The 18,143-nt window shown below is 48.8% G+C and overlaps 1 protein-coding gene across 3 annotated transcripts in view; it reads left to right on the top strand.

The window, feature by feature from the left end:
* The window catches only part of NTRK3 (neurotrophic receptor tyrosine kinase 3), a 218,672-nt gene that overhangs the window by 37,475 nt on the left and 163,054 nt on the right, over window positions 1-18,143 (top strand). For all 3 annotated transcript variants that reach the window (XM_077185417.1, XM_054642288.2, XM_054642289.2), the window contains exon 4: window positions 15,511-15,579. In XM_077185417.1, the coding sequence (XP_077041532.1) occupies window positions 15,511-15,579 (69 nt within the window). The remainder of the gene's footprint in view (window positions 1-15,510; window positions 15,580-18,143) is intronic.

Raw genomic sequence — 18,143 nt, 5'->3', positions numbered from 1 at the left:
AATAGCTTTGGTTTCCTCTTTGGCTTCCTCTTCCTTCTCCTTGAATGAGGACAATTAGGGCTCCATGGCCAGTCTGATCATTGCTGATGTGAAGCCTATCACTGCTATGGAGACAATCCAAAATATAACAGTGGGTTTTGCAGCATGGATCTGCCTCTTCTGCTGGTGGTTGAGCTGAGACAGTTCAGTCCTTCTAGAACAAATACTGGCTGGATGCTAAATAAGGGTGGATGTGTGTCTGATCTAAGCTGGATAACTTCCAGTGTCGGGTACCCTTACTGGAGATCATCTCACTGGGAGAAGTTGCATTGGTAGGTTCCTGGTCCAATTTCTGTGCATGTTTGACAGCCCTTTGGCTATTACAGGGATGGTCCTGGACAATCTCATGCCCTGGATGTGAGGACCAACATGTCTAGGCTGTGGAAGACTGAGCCTTTGTAGCCAAGGTTTCCGGGTGTTAGTGTTAGCAGGTGATGCAGCTGAGCAGATGAAATGTTTGTGGTGACAGAAAACCTCAGTCTTTGGCTTGAGGCTGTACAAGAAAACTCTAGGATGGTATGGTTCCCAAATTTGAGAAATATAAACCATCTGAATACGTATTTACTGTGCTGCTGTGTTTAGCACAGCATAGTGAGGGAAGAGCCTTGCATGCTCTCACTCTCTCTTGTCCTCTTAATGACACCGGAAACCTTTGGCCAATTTATTTGAACTTGATAGAGGGTTGCAAGTCAGGAGGTTATCAACTTCCTACATGTATCATGAAACCAGGCAGAGTAAAGGGAAGTTGTTGTAGTGCCTTGTGGGGAAGAATTCAGCATTAACATGCTCCTCATGAGGCACTGGGAAGGCCACAGCAGGACTGAGCTTCACAGTGCACCAGGAACTGGTGCACAGGGGAGGACAGGACTTCCACTGGCCGTGGGACAGTAGAGCTGTGCATGCAGGAGAGCAGCTCAGACAGGTTGGTGTTTGCAGTGCCTGAGTCACCCTTCCCTGGGAGCAGGTATTTAAGGCTGTGATTCCCTCACAGAATGTTTTCCTGGGCGGCTGCGTACTCAACCAGCCAGTCAGGAGGCATTGCCTGGTATTTGCAGAGGTAATTGTGCACACCTTATTTATTGTGTAGTAAAGAAAACAAATTAAGGCTGTGTAATTACAGAGACAGGCATGCTTTTAAATAAGGCTTAAGTAGTCAGATTTCTATTTAGAAAATTAATAATTACCATTTCTGTCTGCATCAGAGGCTCCTCTTAAACTGTCTTCTGGAGGTTTATACATGTTCAAAATTAGTTTGTGGGCCAGCCCAGACACAGCCTCCATCAAAGAGCACTCTCTCAGTGCTGCCTGCCAGGGTTGAAGATCAAGCTTTCCCTTCCAGTCTTCACCCAAAGGTTTTAAAGATTGTGACCCTGGGCTGGCTCATGCTGTGTGTAATTGATTTTTTGAGTACGGTGTGGTCAGATGATCAGCTTCCCAGGTGTTTTTCTCTGTGTGGTCATGTTGGTCTCTTTCTCCCCAAAATGAGGATTGGGGAATAACTGGAAGGTGCTGGCAGGAATGCTGCAGGGACATGCCTTGCCTGTTGAAAGACTGAGCTGGATGATCCATGAACTTCTTTTCATGGGCAAATTTGAGCTGTGATTAATCTGGCACTTCCCAGAATATCCTTTGTAGGCTGTGGTGTTTTCTGAGGATGGGGTTGGCTTCAGTGTTCTGGTTTGGTTCAAGGTAGTTGTGCAGTGTCAGATGGGCTGGTACCTTGGTATTGAATGTAGCTTGTAGCTCTGGCATTGGGATTTCCAGAGTTAAGTTACAGGAAAAACACAAGGCTGCATCCCCTGAAAATTAGGGTAGTATGAAGTTGGTGAGTTACTCTCTGTCCTCTTCAGTGCTGTGTCAGGACAGGATTCATAACACTCCAAAAACTGAGGCCTGTGTGCTTTCAGAGGGCTGCAGGCAAACCTCTGCAAGGCTGGCAAGCTTCACTTTCTTTGCTCTGTGTGTTTGGGAGCTTGACTGAGATCTTACACTAAATAAAGAAAGAAACAAATAATCAGATGCTGAATTATTCCAAGTGGAACACTGTTTCCTCTCAGTCATGCCTTGAGGGTCACTTTCCCCTGCTCAGTGTTAATAATCTGTTGTCTTGCTCTGAAAGAGCCATTCTTAGATATGAATCAGGGTTAAACTCTCTCTCTCTTACTCCATTCCACAACCAGCTTCAGGCCCTGTGCCTGCCTGCAACCCTCCACTTGATTCTGGATGTCCTGTTAGCCTTCTGCCTCCTTCCTGATGGTTTCTTGCTGCTTTGTCCTTCCACCACTGCACTGCTGTCATACCCATCCTGGCAGTCTCCTCCTAACCCAAAGTGTTGTGTTTTAATTGGCCTTGATTTCCCACCCCTGCTCCTGAATCTACGCAGCCTCACGAGGCTGTGGGTACCAGCTGGGCACAGTGCATGGCACTGGGTGAGCCCTTAGTTCACTGGGAAAGTGGAGCAAAATGCATTTACCTAAACCACCTTCTTGATAGTTTAAGGTGTTTTGTTTTGCGTTTCCTAAATAGGAGTTACATTTCTCCATGAATATAGGCAAAATAAGAACTGTGATAAAGATTTAAACAGCCTTTAAGTACTATAAGGTAAATATTTCTTTACTATCCCAAAGCAGGCAGCAGCTTGGCTACCTTTTGATTCCCATTTGTACTCTAAGGATGTTCCTGCTCCAGCCCCTTCCAAGACCAAATCACTGTGCTGCCATTAACTCAGGGAGGCATTTTCCCCCATATGTCTCCAGCCCTATAAAATTCTGGGCATGCCTACAGCACAGCCACTAAAACAAACAGCTGTAACATCTCCTCTGCTTCCATAAACTTCCCTGTTTCCTCCCCATCTGCTTTGTCCCCTGGATGCCAGTGTAGAGCAGGTCCTTGCTGATATGCTAATCGGCAGCAGGGGTTTGATGGCATGTTTATTCCCACTTTCCTGCCGCAGGTGACTGATAAGCTGCTAACTGCAGCTTCTCCTTTCGCTGCAGTGGCAGAGGTAGGTCCTGTGTTTTACCAGCCATTGTGCACAAGGCCAGAGGAGAGACCCAGCTCCCTGCAGGACTGTGGCTTCCCTTCAGGCTGGGCTGAAATCTTTTGACCTGCATTGAGAGGGCTGGGTAACAAATTCCTGGCTGCAGGCTGCCTTGCTTGGCTGTGGAGAAGGGTTTATTGTACTGTGATAGAAGGGGGAGCAGTGAGTTTGTGACTGATGTACTCTAGCAGGATCTGAGAGTTTTCAACTCAAGCACTTCGTGTTTTGTGCCAAGATTTGTCCTGCTTCAGTTCCCCACCTTAAAACACGGAATAACATTTATTTTCTCTGCTTTTATTTGATCTATTTGAGGCATAGCACCTTGTATGATGTCTAATGAAACCTGAGTTGTGGGATGCTGTTGCAATGTAAGATCAGTTACAATAACTCTGTCACAAATAAGTTTTGCATATTTGGGTTCTTATGTAATGTCTATGACTCTGGAACCTGGGCTCTCAGGATTTTACTCTGAGTTTGTCTCTCCTTCCTTCCTTTGAAATGTTGAGATGCTCTTTCCAGTTACCTTGTCAGAGTTATTTCCCTTTCTGAAATTTGATCAATTGTCTTTTGACTGACATGTGAAATGGGCAGCTGTGGTTTTTGAAAAGGTCCTGTTTTTTCCCATCCACTCTTTAAAAAAAAGTCTGCAGACAATGGTGGGAATGTTTAAAATGAAGCTGTTCCTACAATGATGTGAGATTTGTTTTTCGTATGTTGTTTTTTGTATTTTTTTGTTTGCTTTTTTTTTTTTACAAGATTGGAGTAAAATATAACTTCAGACATGTTGGTGGGTTTAGGGGAGTCAGCTTCTGACCAAGTCTTTGCTGTGCCACAATGGCCTGATGGATGTGTTGTGGTGAGCTTCCCCTCAAAGAGAGGCACAGCATTTCTCTTGGCTGTGATTCTGAAAATGGGACGTAGTTGTACCTTGGTTAAACCTCCGCACATCTCTGAGACAACCAGTAGCACAGATGGAGCTGATTTCTGGAGATTTGGCCATGACAAGGGATGGATCTTGTTTCTAGGCTTCTGAGATCACTTCAGTGTGGAGAGGATTCAGAAAGAGCCCCTGACTGTCCCTCTTGTTTCCTCTCCAAACCCTGTGCTGCAAAGCATTTCTTACCTGCCTGTTCTGGTGTGAGAGGGGCTGCAGGGGGAATAGGAACCCTCCCTGGGAAGGGGGTACCTGAGGACATGGAAACCTGCTTGAGAGCTGCTGGGGGAGTGAGCAGTCATGGCAGGATGAGTGGAAGTTGAGTGACCACAGAAGTTATCTGTGCTGGGATTTGTCTTTCCATGATCCTGGTTTACTAACAGTATGGTTTGAGGGCTGGTTTTCCCTTTTTGATATACTGGCAATAAGCACCAGGGCAGAAAAATAGAAACATTAAAATCATATGGTATTTGAGCAATAAGATACGACAGGGCATGAATGATGGGACATTAATTCATGATAGTGTGTGGCAAGGCAGGAATTTAAATGTCATAAGTTAGGCAGCCGTGAGTTTTATTGGAATTATAAAATTTTATTAGAATACTGGTCCAAGGGTGGAGTTTCCCACCAACCCCTCCCCTTATTTGTATTTGGGAAGGGATGAGTTGTGAATTCCATTGGATGCAAGAGACTGTGTGTGACAGTGTTCACAGGGGTCTGAGGATGAGCGAAGAGACGAGGATCTGGCTCCATGTTTCAGAAGGCTTGATTTATTATTTTATGATATATATTATATTAAAACTATACTAAAAGAATAGAAGAAAGGATTTCATCAGAAGGCTGGCTAAGAATAGAGAAAGAAAGAATGATAACAAAAGCTTGTGGCTAGGACTCTCTGTCTGAGCCAGCTCACTGTGATTGGCCATTAATTAGAAACAACCAACACGAGCCAATCAAAGATCCACCTGTTGCATTCCACAGCAGCAGATAATCATTGTTTACATTTTGTTCCTGAGGCCTCTCAGCTTCTCAGGAGGAAAAATCCTAAGGAAAGGATTTTTCATAAAAGATGTCTGTGGCAACTGTGGGGTGTTTAGAGGGCTGCCAGTGAGAGACAGAGGTGTGTCTCCCCGGGGAGCTGTGGGTGACCGTGTTTCATGTCTGAAGCCAGGCTTGGGCATTCCCGAGGCTGCTCCCCAGGGAGCTGCGCTGGTGCCCGGTGCCCCGCGGGGCCGCGCTTCAGCACCACGGACAGGGCCGGCGGCTCCTCCCGTCCCTCCCGCGCTCGTCCCCCTCTCCCCGCAGCCTCCTGGCCTCTGACCCAGCTCCCTGTCTGTGCTGAAGGCTCCCGGCTTCCCTGCCCTCCCTGCGGTTTGCCCCCTGCCTTTTCTGCCCTTCTCTTGGAACAAACTCCTTCACCTTCCAGGCCCAGCCTGTGCTCTCCTGGCTGCAGCTGCAGGCTGGCTCAGGGCACGGGGTGGGAGCTTGCCTGTGGGGTGTCCAGGCTGGTTTCACTGCCAGCAGTGTGTTTTTTTCTTTCATCTCTCCTGCTGTGCAGCCGGCCTGCCCAGCTGCCTCTCTGACAGCTGCAATACCTGCAATATCCCTGGAAGTGCTCAAGGCCAGGCTGGATGGGTCTCTGAGCAGCCTGACCTGGTGAAAGGTGTCCTGCCCACGGCAGGGGGTTTGGAACAATGTGATCTCCAAGATCTCTTCCAACCCAACCCTCTATAAGATTGTGTGAATACAAACTTTCTGAGCTGCAGTGATTCCTGGCACTGACTGTGCTCTGCAGCGTGAATGGATTTGTTTTGCAGCACCACTACCCAGCTGCTGTCTGGGGGTTTCTCACATGAGTAGTTCTCTAGGACATCTGCCATCCAACCTCACTGCAACCACAATCCGTGGGCTTTGGCTAAATGTTTGCTGTATCCAGTTGTGCGTGTTGATAATTGTGGGTAATTTGCTGTCTCAGAATAATGAAGGAATGCCTGCTGCACTCTGAAGCACTCTGTGCTTTGTGGTGATTAGTCTTTTCATTGGAAAATATTCCTCACAGTGACCAGCAAAAGATACTTCTTTTTAAGTACATAATGTATTGAGAAGAATGGGTAAAATGGAACTTTTGTGTGAAGACATTCCTGTTTATTTTGACAGAGTTAACTGTCAAAGGCAAAGCGTGTTTCTGCCTTTGGAGTGGTTATAAGTGTGCAGTGCAGCAAGCAGGCTTCACTGGGCTCTGCCTGGATTAAGTCACCACCAGTTCCCTGCTCCCCTCAGCCCAGCAATCCTCGGGCTGTCAGGAGGCACATCATGCCATGGCTCAGCTGTGGCTGCAGGCAGGTCTCTTCCCAGAGCACGATTCCAAACAGGTTTTTGGGCAGAGGTGCTCCTGTGCCCATGCTCAGGTGTGTCCCAGGCACCTGCTGTGCCTCCCTGCTCCCCATGCCCACCCCACGGACACTGTGGGGAGGCAGCAGCCTGGGGGAGGCAGGTCCTGCTCTCTGCTGTCTGTCTCCCAGGCTGGGTGCTTTTCTTGTCATCTGCTGAGGCGTAGCTGGTGCATGTCAGCCTCACCTCCTGCTGCGGCCAGGAGGCTCCGCACAGCATGGGAGGTGGCAGCTGCCATCTCTGCTGGCTGATGGCATGGGCCCTTCAGTTCCCTCGTGTTCACCTCCCCCTGCCTGTCCCCAGCTCTGCTCCCTCGTGGTGCCCAGCTGCTGCTCCCAGTGCTGGAGGTGCAGGTAGCTCCGTTCCCTGCCGAGGTGGGGCGAGTGCTGCAGGCTAATGGCAGGCTTTCTTTTCATTAGCTGCTGTAAACACAGGGCTCTGGCAGCAGCCTGCTTTTCTGAGCCCAGGAAGACCATTTTTCCTTTTATCTATAATTTAGTGAAGTGTCAAGCCGCAGAAGTTTTAATGATAATAAGCAGCAGAGGAAATTTATTTATTTGCTGCAAAGGTGGGTCTCGTTCCAGGGTTGGTTTTTTTACACTTCCCTCACAAGAAATGTTGGCTGCTCATGTAACCTTGCTCCCAGTGTGTCTAGGCTGCCTTCCCTGAGAAGCTCAGCACTACAGTTCCTGCTTGGCTAAATGGCTTTCCAACCCCTCTCCCACGCATGACACTGGGTCCAAGCAAACTGGGAAAGGAGAAGCAAGGAGAAAATAGTGAGGTGGGAGCATTCAGGTGTTTGGTGAGGTGTACTGGGTTTCATGAGTTTCCCATCTTCCTCCTGTTGCTGAGCATCTCTTACATCTGCTTCCCAGCCCAGCCTCTGGGATGGATTTGACTGCTGAGGAAAAGCAGGGAATGGCTTTTTTTGGGATGACATGTAGTGCTTGCCTTCTGTCAGCCTGTGAAGGTGCCAGTGCTGACTGGAGATAAAAAGTGGATTGATGTCATGTGGAGGGACCAGGGCTTCTTCCTGAGGTTCAGGAAGGCAGAGAGTGGAACTCTGGGCTGGCCAAAGAGGGGCAGGGGATGGGATGAGTTTGTGGCAGGGCCAGGGGCCAGGCTGGAGAGAGAAGGTTACAGCAAGGGATTGGAGCAAGGAGTGTTTAGGGAAGACATGGACAGCAGAGGGGGGATGGGGTGTAGGGGAGGTGACAGGGAAATGGATCTGGAGAGGAGGGGGAGGATTGACTGGGGTAGGCAAGAAGCACGTGTGTGTGGGAGATCTGAGGGTGGAAGCAAGTGCAAGGGAGAAATGGGTTTCCTAGGAAATACGTGGGAACTGTGCCTCTGAATTAACCAGAACCTTCCTCACCCCTTTCAACGTGGCTTTGGAGGCAATATTAGAATCTTCCTAATTATTTTTCTTGGACGAGTTTTGCTATCCTGATGATATTAATTATTCTTAAAGGTCAACAGCACTCACTTGAATCCCCTTCTGTTCTATCATGTAATCAGTTAATTAATTGGAAACCATTTAGCAGAGTCTGCTGAGAGCTTACCCTGCCGTATGCCCTGTTGTTTTGCTATTGCTGGAGATATATATATATATAGTTTTGTATTTATACCCCTTCCTTCCTTCAGAGGCTCTGCAGAGCTCTTGCTACCATCCCAGTGCATCCCAGCCTCTGGCACTCCTCCCTGAGTCAGGAAAATTGGGGCTTGGGCTCAGGCCCAGCTGTTAGTTTTCTCTTTGCTAACCCCTTCGAGGTTATTCAAGGCTCATTGATTTCTGGGCATCTGAGTAGGTGGGGATATTTGAATTTATTTTTTTTAATATCAATTTGATGTAAGAGCCCTCTAACAGCTGAGATCACAGTCCTTGTTCAGGAGGAAGAGGGAGGACCAGAACCTGTCCCAGCACATCTGTGCTCAATGAGCTCCATTGAGGCTCTTGTGGGGACCTCATCCAGCTCTCCCAGGGTCTGCCTGGGCATTTGGAGTGACCTCCCAGCTGGGTGGTTCCTCTGATGAGCACCTGTCCCTATTGCTTCGAGGATGTTCATAGAATCATTAAGGTTGGGAAAAACCTCTAATATGATCAAAGTCCAATCACAGAGTACTCAGAGATGCTGGGAAAGGCCCTGTTGGGATCACTGTCCTTTCCATGCCATCCCCCCAAGCTGTGCCTTGCCACAGCTCTGAGCTGTTCTCTCACGCAGGGCCATGGGGTTGGCTCTGGGTTCACTGGAAATCCGTGAGCAGGAGGCATTCCCTGGTTGTTCTCTGTTCCCAGCTTGAAGAACAATGCAGTTTGAAGCAAACAGGCTTGGATAAACCCAGCCCCTTGCTGGAGCTGGCAGCTGGCAACCCTTGTCCTCAGCTGGCACACATCTCCTCTATTACTTCTGCATGCCAAAGCAGGAGGAAAGCCCAGTGTGCATTAATATTTTGGTCTAATGGATCTAGAATTGCTGCAGTTTGGGGCAGAGGAGATGAGGTGGGGGCAGTGAAGCCCTGAGGACCTCTTGGCTGCAGGAGGGCAGCTATGGGGGAAGGCTCTTGCCTGTTGCAAGTTGATTTTTCTGTTCCTTGAGCAGAAGACTGACCAGTTCTGTGGATGCTGCTGGACTCTGCCCTGCAGGGAAGCTGGCAGGCAAAGGGAAAGCAACTGCAGGGCTGACCCAGCTTTTAACCTTTCCTCAAGTCCTCTGAGAGTCCAGATGTCTTTGGAGAAGAGCAATGGAAGCTGCACAACACAAGGGCAAGATGAGTGCAGTGCAGAGGGCCAGATCCCTGCATCTGCTGTGCCTCGAAGCACAGGGGACAGTGTGACCCACATCTGGTGACGCCTTCCCATCTGTACCATGTGCTGAACTGAAACTGTGAGCAGCAATCAACTCTGAGGGCTGTGATCTGCCTCTGAACAAAGCTTTGTGCAGCTGGGAGATGCCTCAGAAGAGATGACTTGGAGAGTGTGCGAGTGTCATGGGGCAGGAGATGGCCTTTATTTAAAATTGGGTTGGGTTGAAGGCAGCAGCAGGACATGGCTGCTGCACTGCAGAGGCACTGGGAGGAGAGGTGTGGGGCAGATGTGCAGCTGTGGGGTGGCTGTGGCAGCCCTGTGACGGAGGTGTTGAGCCTTAATGCCTTCCCACTTGCTCTGCAGCTTTTGTTTTTTAATGCTTTTGTTGAAAGAACAATGCAGGAGACCAGCCATTTCTGCCTCCCTTAGCCCTGTTTCAGTGTGAGTTTGAAAATCAGGGACCTGCAGCTGAGAAATGCAGAGGGCTTGGTGGTTCCTTGCTCCAGTTCCACACCTCCAGGAGCAGTGGTGTGCATGTGGAATGGCAGGGTCTCTTTTTCTGTGTCACCCACCATGGTGCCTCTCTCCTCTCTGGTGCAGGGTGCTCTGAGTTTGGGAGATTATTGCAAGTTCTGACTGTAGCCCTAGAACAAGAAATAGTTTGTGGGGAATGAGATGATTATGTCATGGCACATGCTGTGTGACACATGCCTTACGAGGTACAGGGCTGAATCTGTGGACAGGAGAAAGGATAAAGTTTTGCTGCACAAGTGCACAAAGGAAGATTGAACCTTGGAGACTTTTTGGTTCTGCTGTGTTTGGGGTCAGAAAAGCCCTGGGGGTGCTGGGGTGTTGCTTGAGGAGCAGAATGTGGGTAATGCCAGACCATGGCTGAGTTAATTGTTAATTGTCTCACTCCTCTGTTAATTGTCTCACTCCTCCACAGCACCAATATATGTGTCCTGGTGCTGAGCCTGCACAGGGAGCAAACCCAGGAGAGCTCCTGGCAGCCATGAGATCCCAGGCTGACCAGTCTAATGGCACATCCTGCTCTGCTCACTCTGCTTTCCGGCCATCTGAGGCTTGCATGCACTTGGCAGTGCCCAGTCCTTTCCCAGGCTGTCTCAAACGTGTCCTGCTGGGACTTGGGGCTGAGCTGTTGGAAATTCCAATCAAGTCTAATATTTGCAGAGCCTGATTTGTGGGGAGGCCTGTCCTGCCACAGCTTCTGGGACTTGTTGGGGTAATTTTAGCACATTCATTAAGGGAGGAGAGTACATTTTTTCCCTTAATGAGCAAAGCTGCTTACTAAACAGGAAGAGGAGGGAGGGGGACAGGGAAGGCAGGGAGGGTGCTGGGGAGTGTAACAGTGCTTTTAGAGGTCGTTGGAGTTACCTAGCAGGGATAAGCAGGCCTGAACAGAGCTGCCCCTACAGCAGCATGTGAGGCTGTGACATTTTCCTCTCCTGTGGCCACCAGCACCCAGCTAAGGCTGCAGTGAGCTGTGAGATGATGGGAAGCACCTGTTGTGCCCAAATAGCAAGGGAGTCACATGCAGTGCCACCAGCACATCCAGCACTGGGGACCACAGCTGAGGATGTGCATCTCTCCTTGCATTGCTGCCAGGCACTCGCTCGTGCTCCCTCAGCCCCAGCTGCTCTGGCAAGTTAATCCCTCCCAGTCAGGATTTTCATAGTGGCACCATGTTATTAAAATGTGTGAAAAACTTCTCCCATGCAGAAATAAATGTGTCAGCTTGGAAACAAGGGCAAGTGGAGGATGGAGCTGCGTGGAGGAGGGACAGGTGCACAGGGTCCCTCCCCAGCAGCAGCGTTTCTGCCATTGCGTCGAGCTGAACTGCATAAAATAACTTACAGTTTAATTACAGGGGCTCCTGCTTGTTGGTGTCATTAATGAGGCAACTGGCTTAATTTAGCTGAGTAAAAATGGCTTTAATAGTGGAAACACTTTTGGCTGCTGGGTAATTAAGGGAAAGGGAAAAAAACGCTGTCTCCTCTTGCATTAAAGTCCACTTGTTCTGGTCCGCACGGAGCTGGACTCCTCTTTGTTCCACCTTCACCCATCCCTTTTTTTAACCCCAGGAGCTCGTTCAGGACTCCATGGGGCACTCCATGGCCCCATCTGTCACTCATGCTGTGACAAAATGGCAAAGGTCACCTCCCCTGCCTGTCAGTCACCAAGGCAAGGTCTTGGCAGTGCCTGTGGGAGCCGTGGGAGCGTGTGTGGGACACGGTGTGTCCCCCCTGAAGTGGAGGGAGAGAGCAGGAACTGGGATTTAGCTGTCACTCAGTGGTGACAGCCTGTCCCTGAGGTGTGCAGTGAGGTGCTGATGGAGAGGGCTGCTGGGGACAGGAGCAGGGCCCTGGGAGCACGGCTGCTGCAGCAGCAGGGCTGTGGAGGGGCGTTGAGCCTGAGCCATGGCTGGGTTGGGTGGCTCTGCCCTGGACCTGGTCCAGGTGAGCTCTCTCCAACCCCCTCTCCCTACTCAACTCCTTTTGGAGGCAAAAAGCACCCTGGCAGCTACTCCTAGAGACTGTCTCCATGGAAAAGAGCATCTTGTGAGTGATGGAGAAAATGTCCCATGGCAAAGAAGCACTTTGAATATGTTCCAGGAGTGCTGATGGCAGATCTGTCCTGGGAGAGACAGGCTTCTGTTCATTGCTGAGAAAAATGCAGGGAAGGCATTTTGCTTCCCTCTGCCTGTGTTTCCTTGATGTGTGATGTGCTGTGTTTTGTTACAGGTGGAACTGATGGATAGTCTGTTATAAAGGTTGTCTGGCACACTGCTACAGGACTGCTTCCACTTTCCTATAATTCTGCCAAATTTTAATTGCTCAGACTGAAGTTTTCTGTTTTGGGTGTCTGCTCCTGGCTGATTCTATTTTTTCTTATTTCTTTCTAGTTTCACATAGGAGCTTTCTCAAATGTTTGAGATGGTAGAAGGGAGGTTGGGAAAAAGCTGTTTTGTTCAAGCTAGAAAATGCTGGTGATGCTGCTGTTACAGAACATTTGCATCCACCTTTTGTGGAGGGAAAGAAATATTGTCAAAGGGCAGATTTTGCTTGGAAGACTTGGTTTTGCTGAGAGACATCTTAGGTCAGCAGAATGGCTCTTGGTCCAGTTGGAGGGGAGAAGTTTTGCAAAGGATATTCAGGAATGAGTAAGGGAGAGGAGTAGCAGCTCCTCTTGGGGCACTGCTGTTGTGGTGTGGGAGGGTGTAAAAGTGGGGAAGATCATAGGAAATGTGGGCATGGATAAGGAAATTGAGGCTGAGAAATATTTGTGAGTGGTTGGAGAGCAATGAGTAGTGCAATTCAGCCAGCTAGGAGGGAGAAGGAAATGGGTGAGGAAGGAGAGAAGCTGGCACTGCCCAGCCACAGCATAGGGTGATGGGGTCGCTGTCACACCAGTACCAGGGATTTGGAGGGTGCAACAGGCTTGGAAATGCTGCAGGAAGGCAGAATGGGCCTTTGAGAGGCCTTGATTTGGAGCTGAGAGAGGACTAGTTCTGGATGTGAGTGCCTTGATTTTCCCCAACCTTCCCCATTTGTGCTGTACAGAACACTGGGAAATTTGGCGTGTGCAGCTGAGGTTTGTGACTGTGGGGAACCTTGCAATCACCAAACAGGAGTTACAAAGTGCTGGAGCTCAGAGGCTCACCTGTGGAGCCATAATTTAATCTCCTCGTGTGCATGTACTGTGATTCCATCTGTAATTACAGAATCACATGCTCCCTTCCCCAGGAAACCTGTCCCATCCAGCATGTGGGATGGACCTGTTCTGGGGAGAAATCACTGCTGTGCAGTGAAGTTTCTCCTTTCTCTGGAGGAGCTCTATTTTCTGCAGCACAAGTCAGTAGCTGTACCCTTTTGTGTGTGGAATCCCAGTGCTGGCATCTCTGACCTTTGGAGATTTTGTGACCGAAATGGTGCATTTTTAATGTGTGTTTGTGTCTCTGTGCTGAGGTCTGTCTCTGAGCCTGAGGAAGGACCTTTGTGACGTTTTGGAGTACCCCAGGTGTCAGTTTCCAGTGACAGACATGTTCCTCCCTGTGTGTGTCCAGGCTGATCTGAAATGGAGCCGTGGGTGTGTGCGCCCCTGCCCAGCCCTGCAGAAGTTGATGGTCAGGTCAGATCAAACCCTGGCTTTGCCCTTTGAGTTTCCTGCCAGATGTGAGCAAGGGAAGAGCCATCTCCTCTGTCCCCAGTGCTTGCTGGGGGTTATTGTCTGGGGGAGGGAGGAGGTGGTAGGAGCTCGTTTCCAGGCACTGTGGGAGATGAGGAGCAGAGCACATCTGCCTGGCAAAGCCCCCTGCATTAGTGAGGATGTATCCTTTCTCCATCTCTCTGTGTCCTAAATTGTAATAACACGATCATGCTATTTTTGATTCCCTTATTTGCGTGGAAAGCCTGTTGTTTTTTCTCTTCTCTTTCAGAATCCAATTTTCTCTTGACATTTCTGCCTAATGTAGCAAAACATGACCTTTGAGAAAGGACATTCCAGCGAGATTCACTCCCTCCTCTGCATTTCTGCCTCTCTCCCACATCTTGCTGTCTCTCATGCATCCCCTTTACGCTTCCTTCTCCTCCCTGGGCTGGGGGAGGGAGTTTACTGTCTCACTTTTCAGTAACAGTGAGTTGCTCCTTCCCCTCCCACTTTTCATCTGTCTTTGCAAAATTTCCAGGTGCTCAGTGCTCTGGGGTGGATAAAGGAGGGAGTCTTGTAATATTTTTCTTCCCCCCCTGCTTGGCTTTACCTGCCATTTTTGCCACCTTTGTCAGAGTCTGGAAGCAGTTTGTCTACAGACGTGGGAATGGTGGGATCACAGTCATGTGAAATGAGGAACCTGTGGTTTGCTGTGGTTCCCACAGCGGGATAGTCTGATGTGAAGCAGAGCCAGAATTTAAAAAGGCAGCACTGTGCCATCATTGTGTTTGGGCTTGTTCTTCTGCCAGGCTCGTGGAGAGCCTTTGGGACAAAGCTTTGCTGTGTGAGCAGCTTCCCCACTCCTAATTGCAGACTTCTATGCAGGTGGGACAGGACCAGAATTGCTTTTCCCTTGCTGAAACTCAGTGTAAGGGAAGAAATGAATCTGTCATCCCAAATCCTCATGCATCAGACCTGTGCCAGCAGGAGCCATTCAGGGTTTTGCTGTCTTGGTTTTAGCACTTATTTGCAAATCAAACAGGGTTTGGGGGCTGAGCCCTGCACAGCTGGACTGCCTTGGGTCATACTTCCTATTTGGCCAGCCTAGAGCTGAATAAACCTCAGGTGATTGATGCCTCTGACTCTTCATTGCTCTTCCCCGTGGGCCAGGCTGAGGCAGAGGGGCTGCCCTGCCTGCCTGTGGCTCTCAGCAGGGATGGATTTGGTGAAGGATGTGAGGCAGCACCTCTGTGAGATATGGGGCATTTGGGGCTCTCCCAGAACTTGTGATCACTTGTTCCTCTGCTCACTCACCCACAGACTGGTCACTGGTGGCTCTCAGGCTGGCCAGGTGTCCCTGGGAAGGCTGGCCAGAACAGAATAAATTTCATTACCATCTTTTTGTGCTGTTAGAAACCAGGGGCTGTTCTCCTTCTGCTCACCCTGCTCCAGACACATTTCTTCCTCTTGTTTTTATTAATTCAGTTCCTTTTACATTCTTTCATCCTCTCTGGCTTTCAGCTAAAGAGAAGATGTCTGCTGGGTTGCAAAGCTCTCCCAGGTAGATGAGATTTATGTTTTTGCAAGTTTGGGCAGATGGAGAGAGGGATGGGGAGCTGTTGGCTGCTGTAGCAGTGGTACCCCTGGGTGCAAGCAGCACACAGCCATTCTGGGACACCTGGAATGCACAGCTACTGCAGATCATATGATAACACCTTGGGTAATCATCGTGCTGTCATTTGAACCTGGCTGTTACTATTTTTAACCTGAGGTTTGTACTTAATTTTTTGTTCAAGTTCTGAAATTAGACTTGCTCTTTTCGCTTATGGTTGGTTGAGCTCCAGATTCATGGGCAAGAATCAGACACTGGAATTTTTTTTTCCTTAACATTGCAGCAGGATATAAATCACTTTTCTCCTTAAAAGGAAAAAAAAAATAAAAGAAGAGAAACTTTCATTTGGGTTTGTCCTCATTAAAATCTCTCATTATGAAATCTGAACTTGGGTTCTAAACTGTTTGACAGCCTCCCCATCGAGGAGGACGATGAGCTCTGTGGAGGTGGTAGGGCCATGTGCAGGAAGAATTATTTACAGTGACTACTTTATTATTTTTTTTTTTCCCCTTAATTTTCAGAGACCTCTCCGGGAACCGGCTCACCACTCTGTCATGGCAACTCTTCCAGACACTGCGACTCTTTGAACTGTAAGTCCCGCCCTGGGGGGATTTCCTGGGAAAAGACAGGAGGCTGAGAGGAGGAACCATTTCCAAATAGAGTTATTTTGAAGCCAGCAAATAATTACCTAAAACTCCAGTGGGCAGCAGCATCCTTGGGAGGCTTTCCTGGGTATGGGAGCACCAGAGCAGAACTGCTTCTCTTTTAACTTCACAGCAGCTGGCTAATTAATGCTGGGATGATGAACAAGTCATGCTTGGAGTAGTAAATGGCTGACCAACTCTGGGAGCACATTAGAAATACTTACTAGGCCAGATTTTGAGTGAATCTCTTCAAACACTTGCTCTCATCTGTCGCAGGGTAGGGCTAACTGCTTTTCTTTAGTTGGTGCACATGCTTTACAAGACCTCCCTGCTTTTTAGGCCCATAATTCCCTTTCTCTCTAGCAATGGAGACACCTCCCAGCTCTGATGTGGGAGATGATGAGATAGTCGTGCCTCCTGGGGCACTGGTGGCCTTCAGCCTGCTGAATTATTGATAGAGCATTCAGCATCGTGCTTGAAGAATAAGTGGACACGAAATCAATGGAGCGTTGCCCTGATGACCTGTTTTGTTGAATTTTAGGAATAGTTGTTTGGTGGGTATAAAAAAAAATATATATGTAGGATTTGTCCCAGAGGATCCTGGGAAGCTCCATTCATCCTCACTGATGATCAATAGAGCTGTAAGCTAGAAGTGACTTATGAAAGAATAAAGACAGTCTTTCAAGTGGGAGTAAGTGTGTTATCACTGGTGTTACTGCAGTGTATTTTATTTCTGTCAAATTGTTAAATGAAAAATACTAATAGTGATATTAGAAAATGGAGAAACGCCCTTCTAATGGGGAAATTTGGCTTGCAGAGTTAAAATGCTGAATTCAGAATTTGTCTCCTTGCTGATTACAGCTCTAAATATTTTTCAAGCCTGGCTCGGGTTTCAAGTTTAATAGCATGAGTCATTTGTATTCTTAGACCTTTACTTATTGTCATTGCACTGTCTGGCAAAACTCAGATTGATGGTTGTTACCCAAGAGAGACCCAAGAGTGGAGGAGCAAATGGGACTGCAGTCCTGAGCTGGAGGCACTTGCAGGGCCTTGGGGTAATGGTGAGCCTGCAGATTAATGGGAATACTTCCAAAGGGGGCTTGTTTTTATGTGCTTTTGCTTCATTTGGTCATATTTTGTTTCTTCAGGCACGTCCCAGGTCTGCCAGCTCCAGCCAGGCTCAAAAGACCAATACCAAGCACAAAGGGAATTGAGAAGCTGCTTTTTGGGCAGCAAAGGGTCTTTCACCTGATGAATACATCTGTGCTGTCCTGATATGATGGTCCTGGCAGGGAGCTGGTGTGCTTGGGGTGGCTTTGGATGGTGTCACCTGGGGCCAGCACTCTGCAGCTTGGCGAGCAGGAAGGAGCTGAATTACTTGGCTCCAGTTGGAGCTGTGCTCAGAGCAGCTTTCTTGGAGATAACAAATCCCAGTGAAGCAAAGAAATCGTGCACAAAGAAATGTGGGAGATCACAGGGCTGGTTGATAGGGAGCCATGGTGGGGTGGGAAAGCAGTTCTGATGTGGTGTGTGCTGTCCACAGGGAGGCTTGGCATCGTGTGGGGCAGGAGCCTCAGCTGAACCTCTCCTGCTGCAGGCTCTGGAAGGGGTCTTGGCAAACCAACCTCTGGCACCAGCTCCAGTGAGCAATTTAGACCTACAAATGTGCCTGCCCACAGGGACTGCCTTGCTGCTGGCTGGGCTGGACTAAGAGCCTGGTCAAGTTCATTTTTCCTAAAGAATTGCTTTAGGTGCCTTCTGCAAATGTTCCCCTCTGAGTAACTAAGGATCCTTCACCCACATAAGCATGGCTAGAGTGGAGATTACCAGAATAATGTGTGATGCTGATCCCCAGACACAACAGGAGAGGGGTGTTTTATTGGATGTCCACTGGGATGTCAGTTTTTAAGGGGCAGGGGGATGAGCCTGCAGCATCCTTCTTGGGGCCATGCTGAACCTTGGAATTGTTAGAAAGAAGACAGCACAGAGGAGTAGCCTGATCTGTGGGCTCTGAATAATCATTCACATAAAGATGCTGGGAATTAAGGTAAACACACTTTATCTACTGTCAGGTGTTTGTAGTCCTGACTGCTAGAAGGACAGGACCTGTTGGTGAGGAAGAGCAGATCTCCACGTTGGGGAGAAATTACTAATGAATCCACAAAAGTGGGAAATACTGTATTTTTTTTTAGAAATGCAGAGGATGGGTGAGTAAGAGACAGTTTTTTGGCACACTGAGCTCCAAGGAGGCTTCCAGAACCTGGGAAGGAGACGGAATACATGGCCCACATAAAGCGAGTGTGAAACACTGGTGCAAGCTAGAAAGGGAGTTGCAGATTGACATCAGCCAAGGACTTGAAATTGAGCCCAAAACTCTGTGGAGAGGGAGAAGGTGGTGAGCAGCAGAGGCCAATGCAGAGACACCAGCCTGAGGAAGACAGGCTGAGCAGCAGCATTTGTGCACAGCAGTGGAGAGGCCAAGAGACTTCAGGGACACAGAGAAGCTGGCC

This window comes from Agelaius phoeniceus, chromosome 13 (genome assembly GCF_051311805.1).
Source record: "Agelaius phoeniceus isolate bAgePho1 chromosome 13, bAgePho1.hap1, whole genome shotgun sequence".
In the NCBI taxonomy this organism is placed as follows: Eukaryota; Metazoa; Chordata; class Aves; order Passeriformes; family Icteridae; genus Agelaius; species Agelaius phoeniceus.
This window is presented reverse-complemented; position numbering and strand designations above follow the sequence as displayed.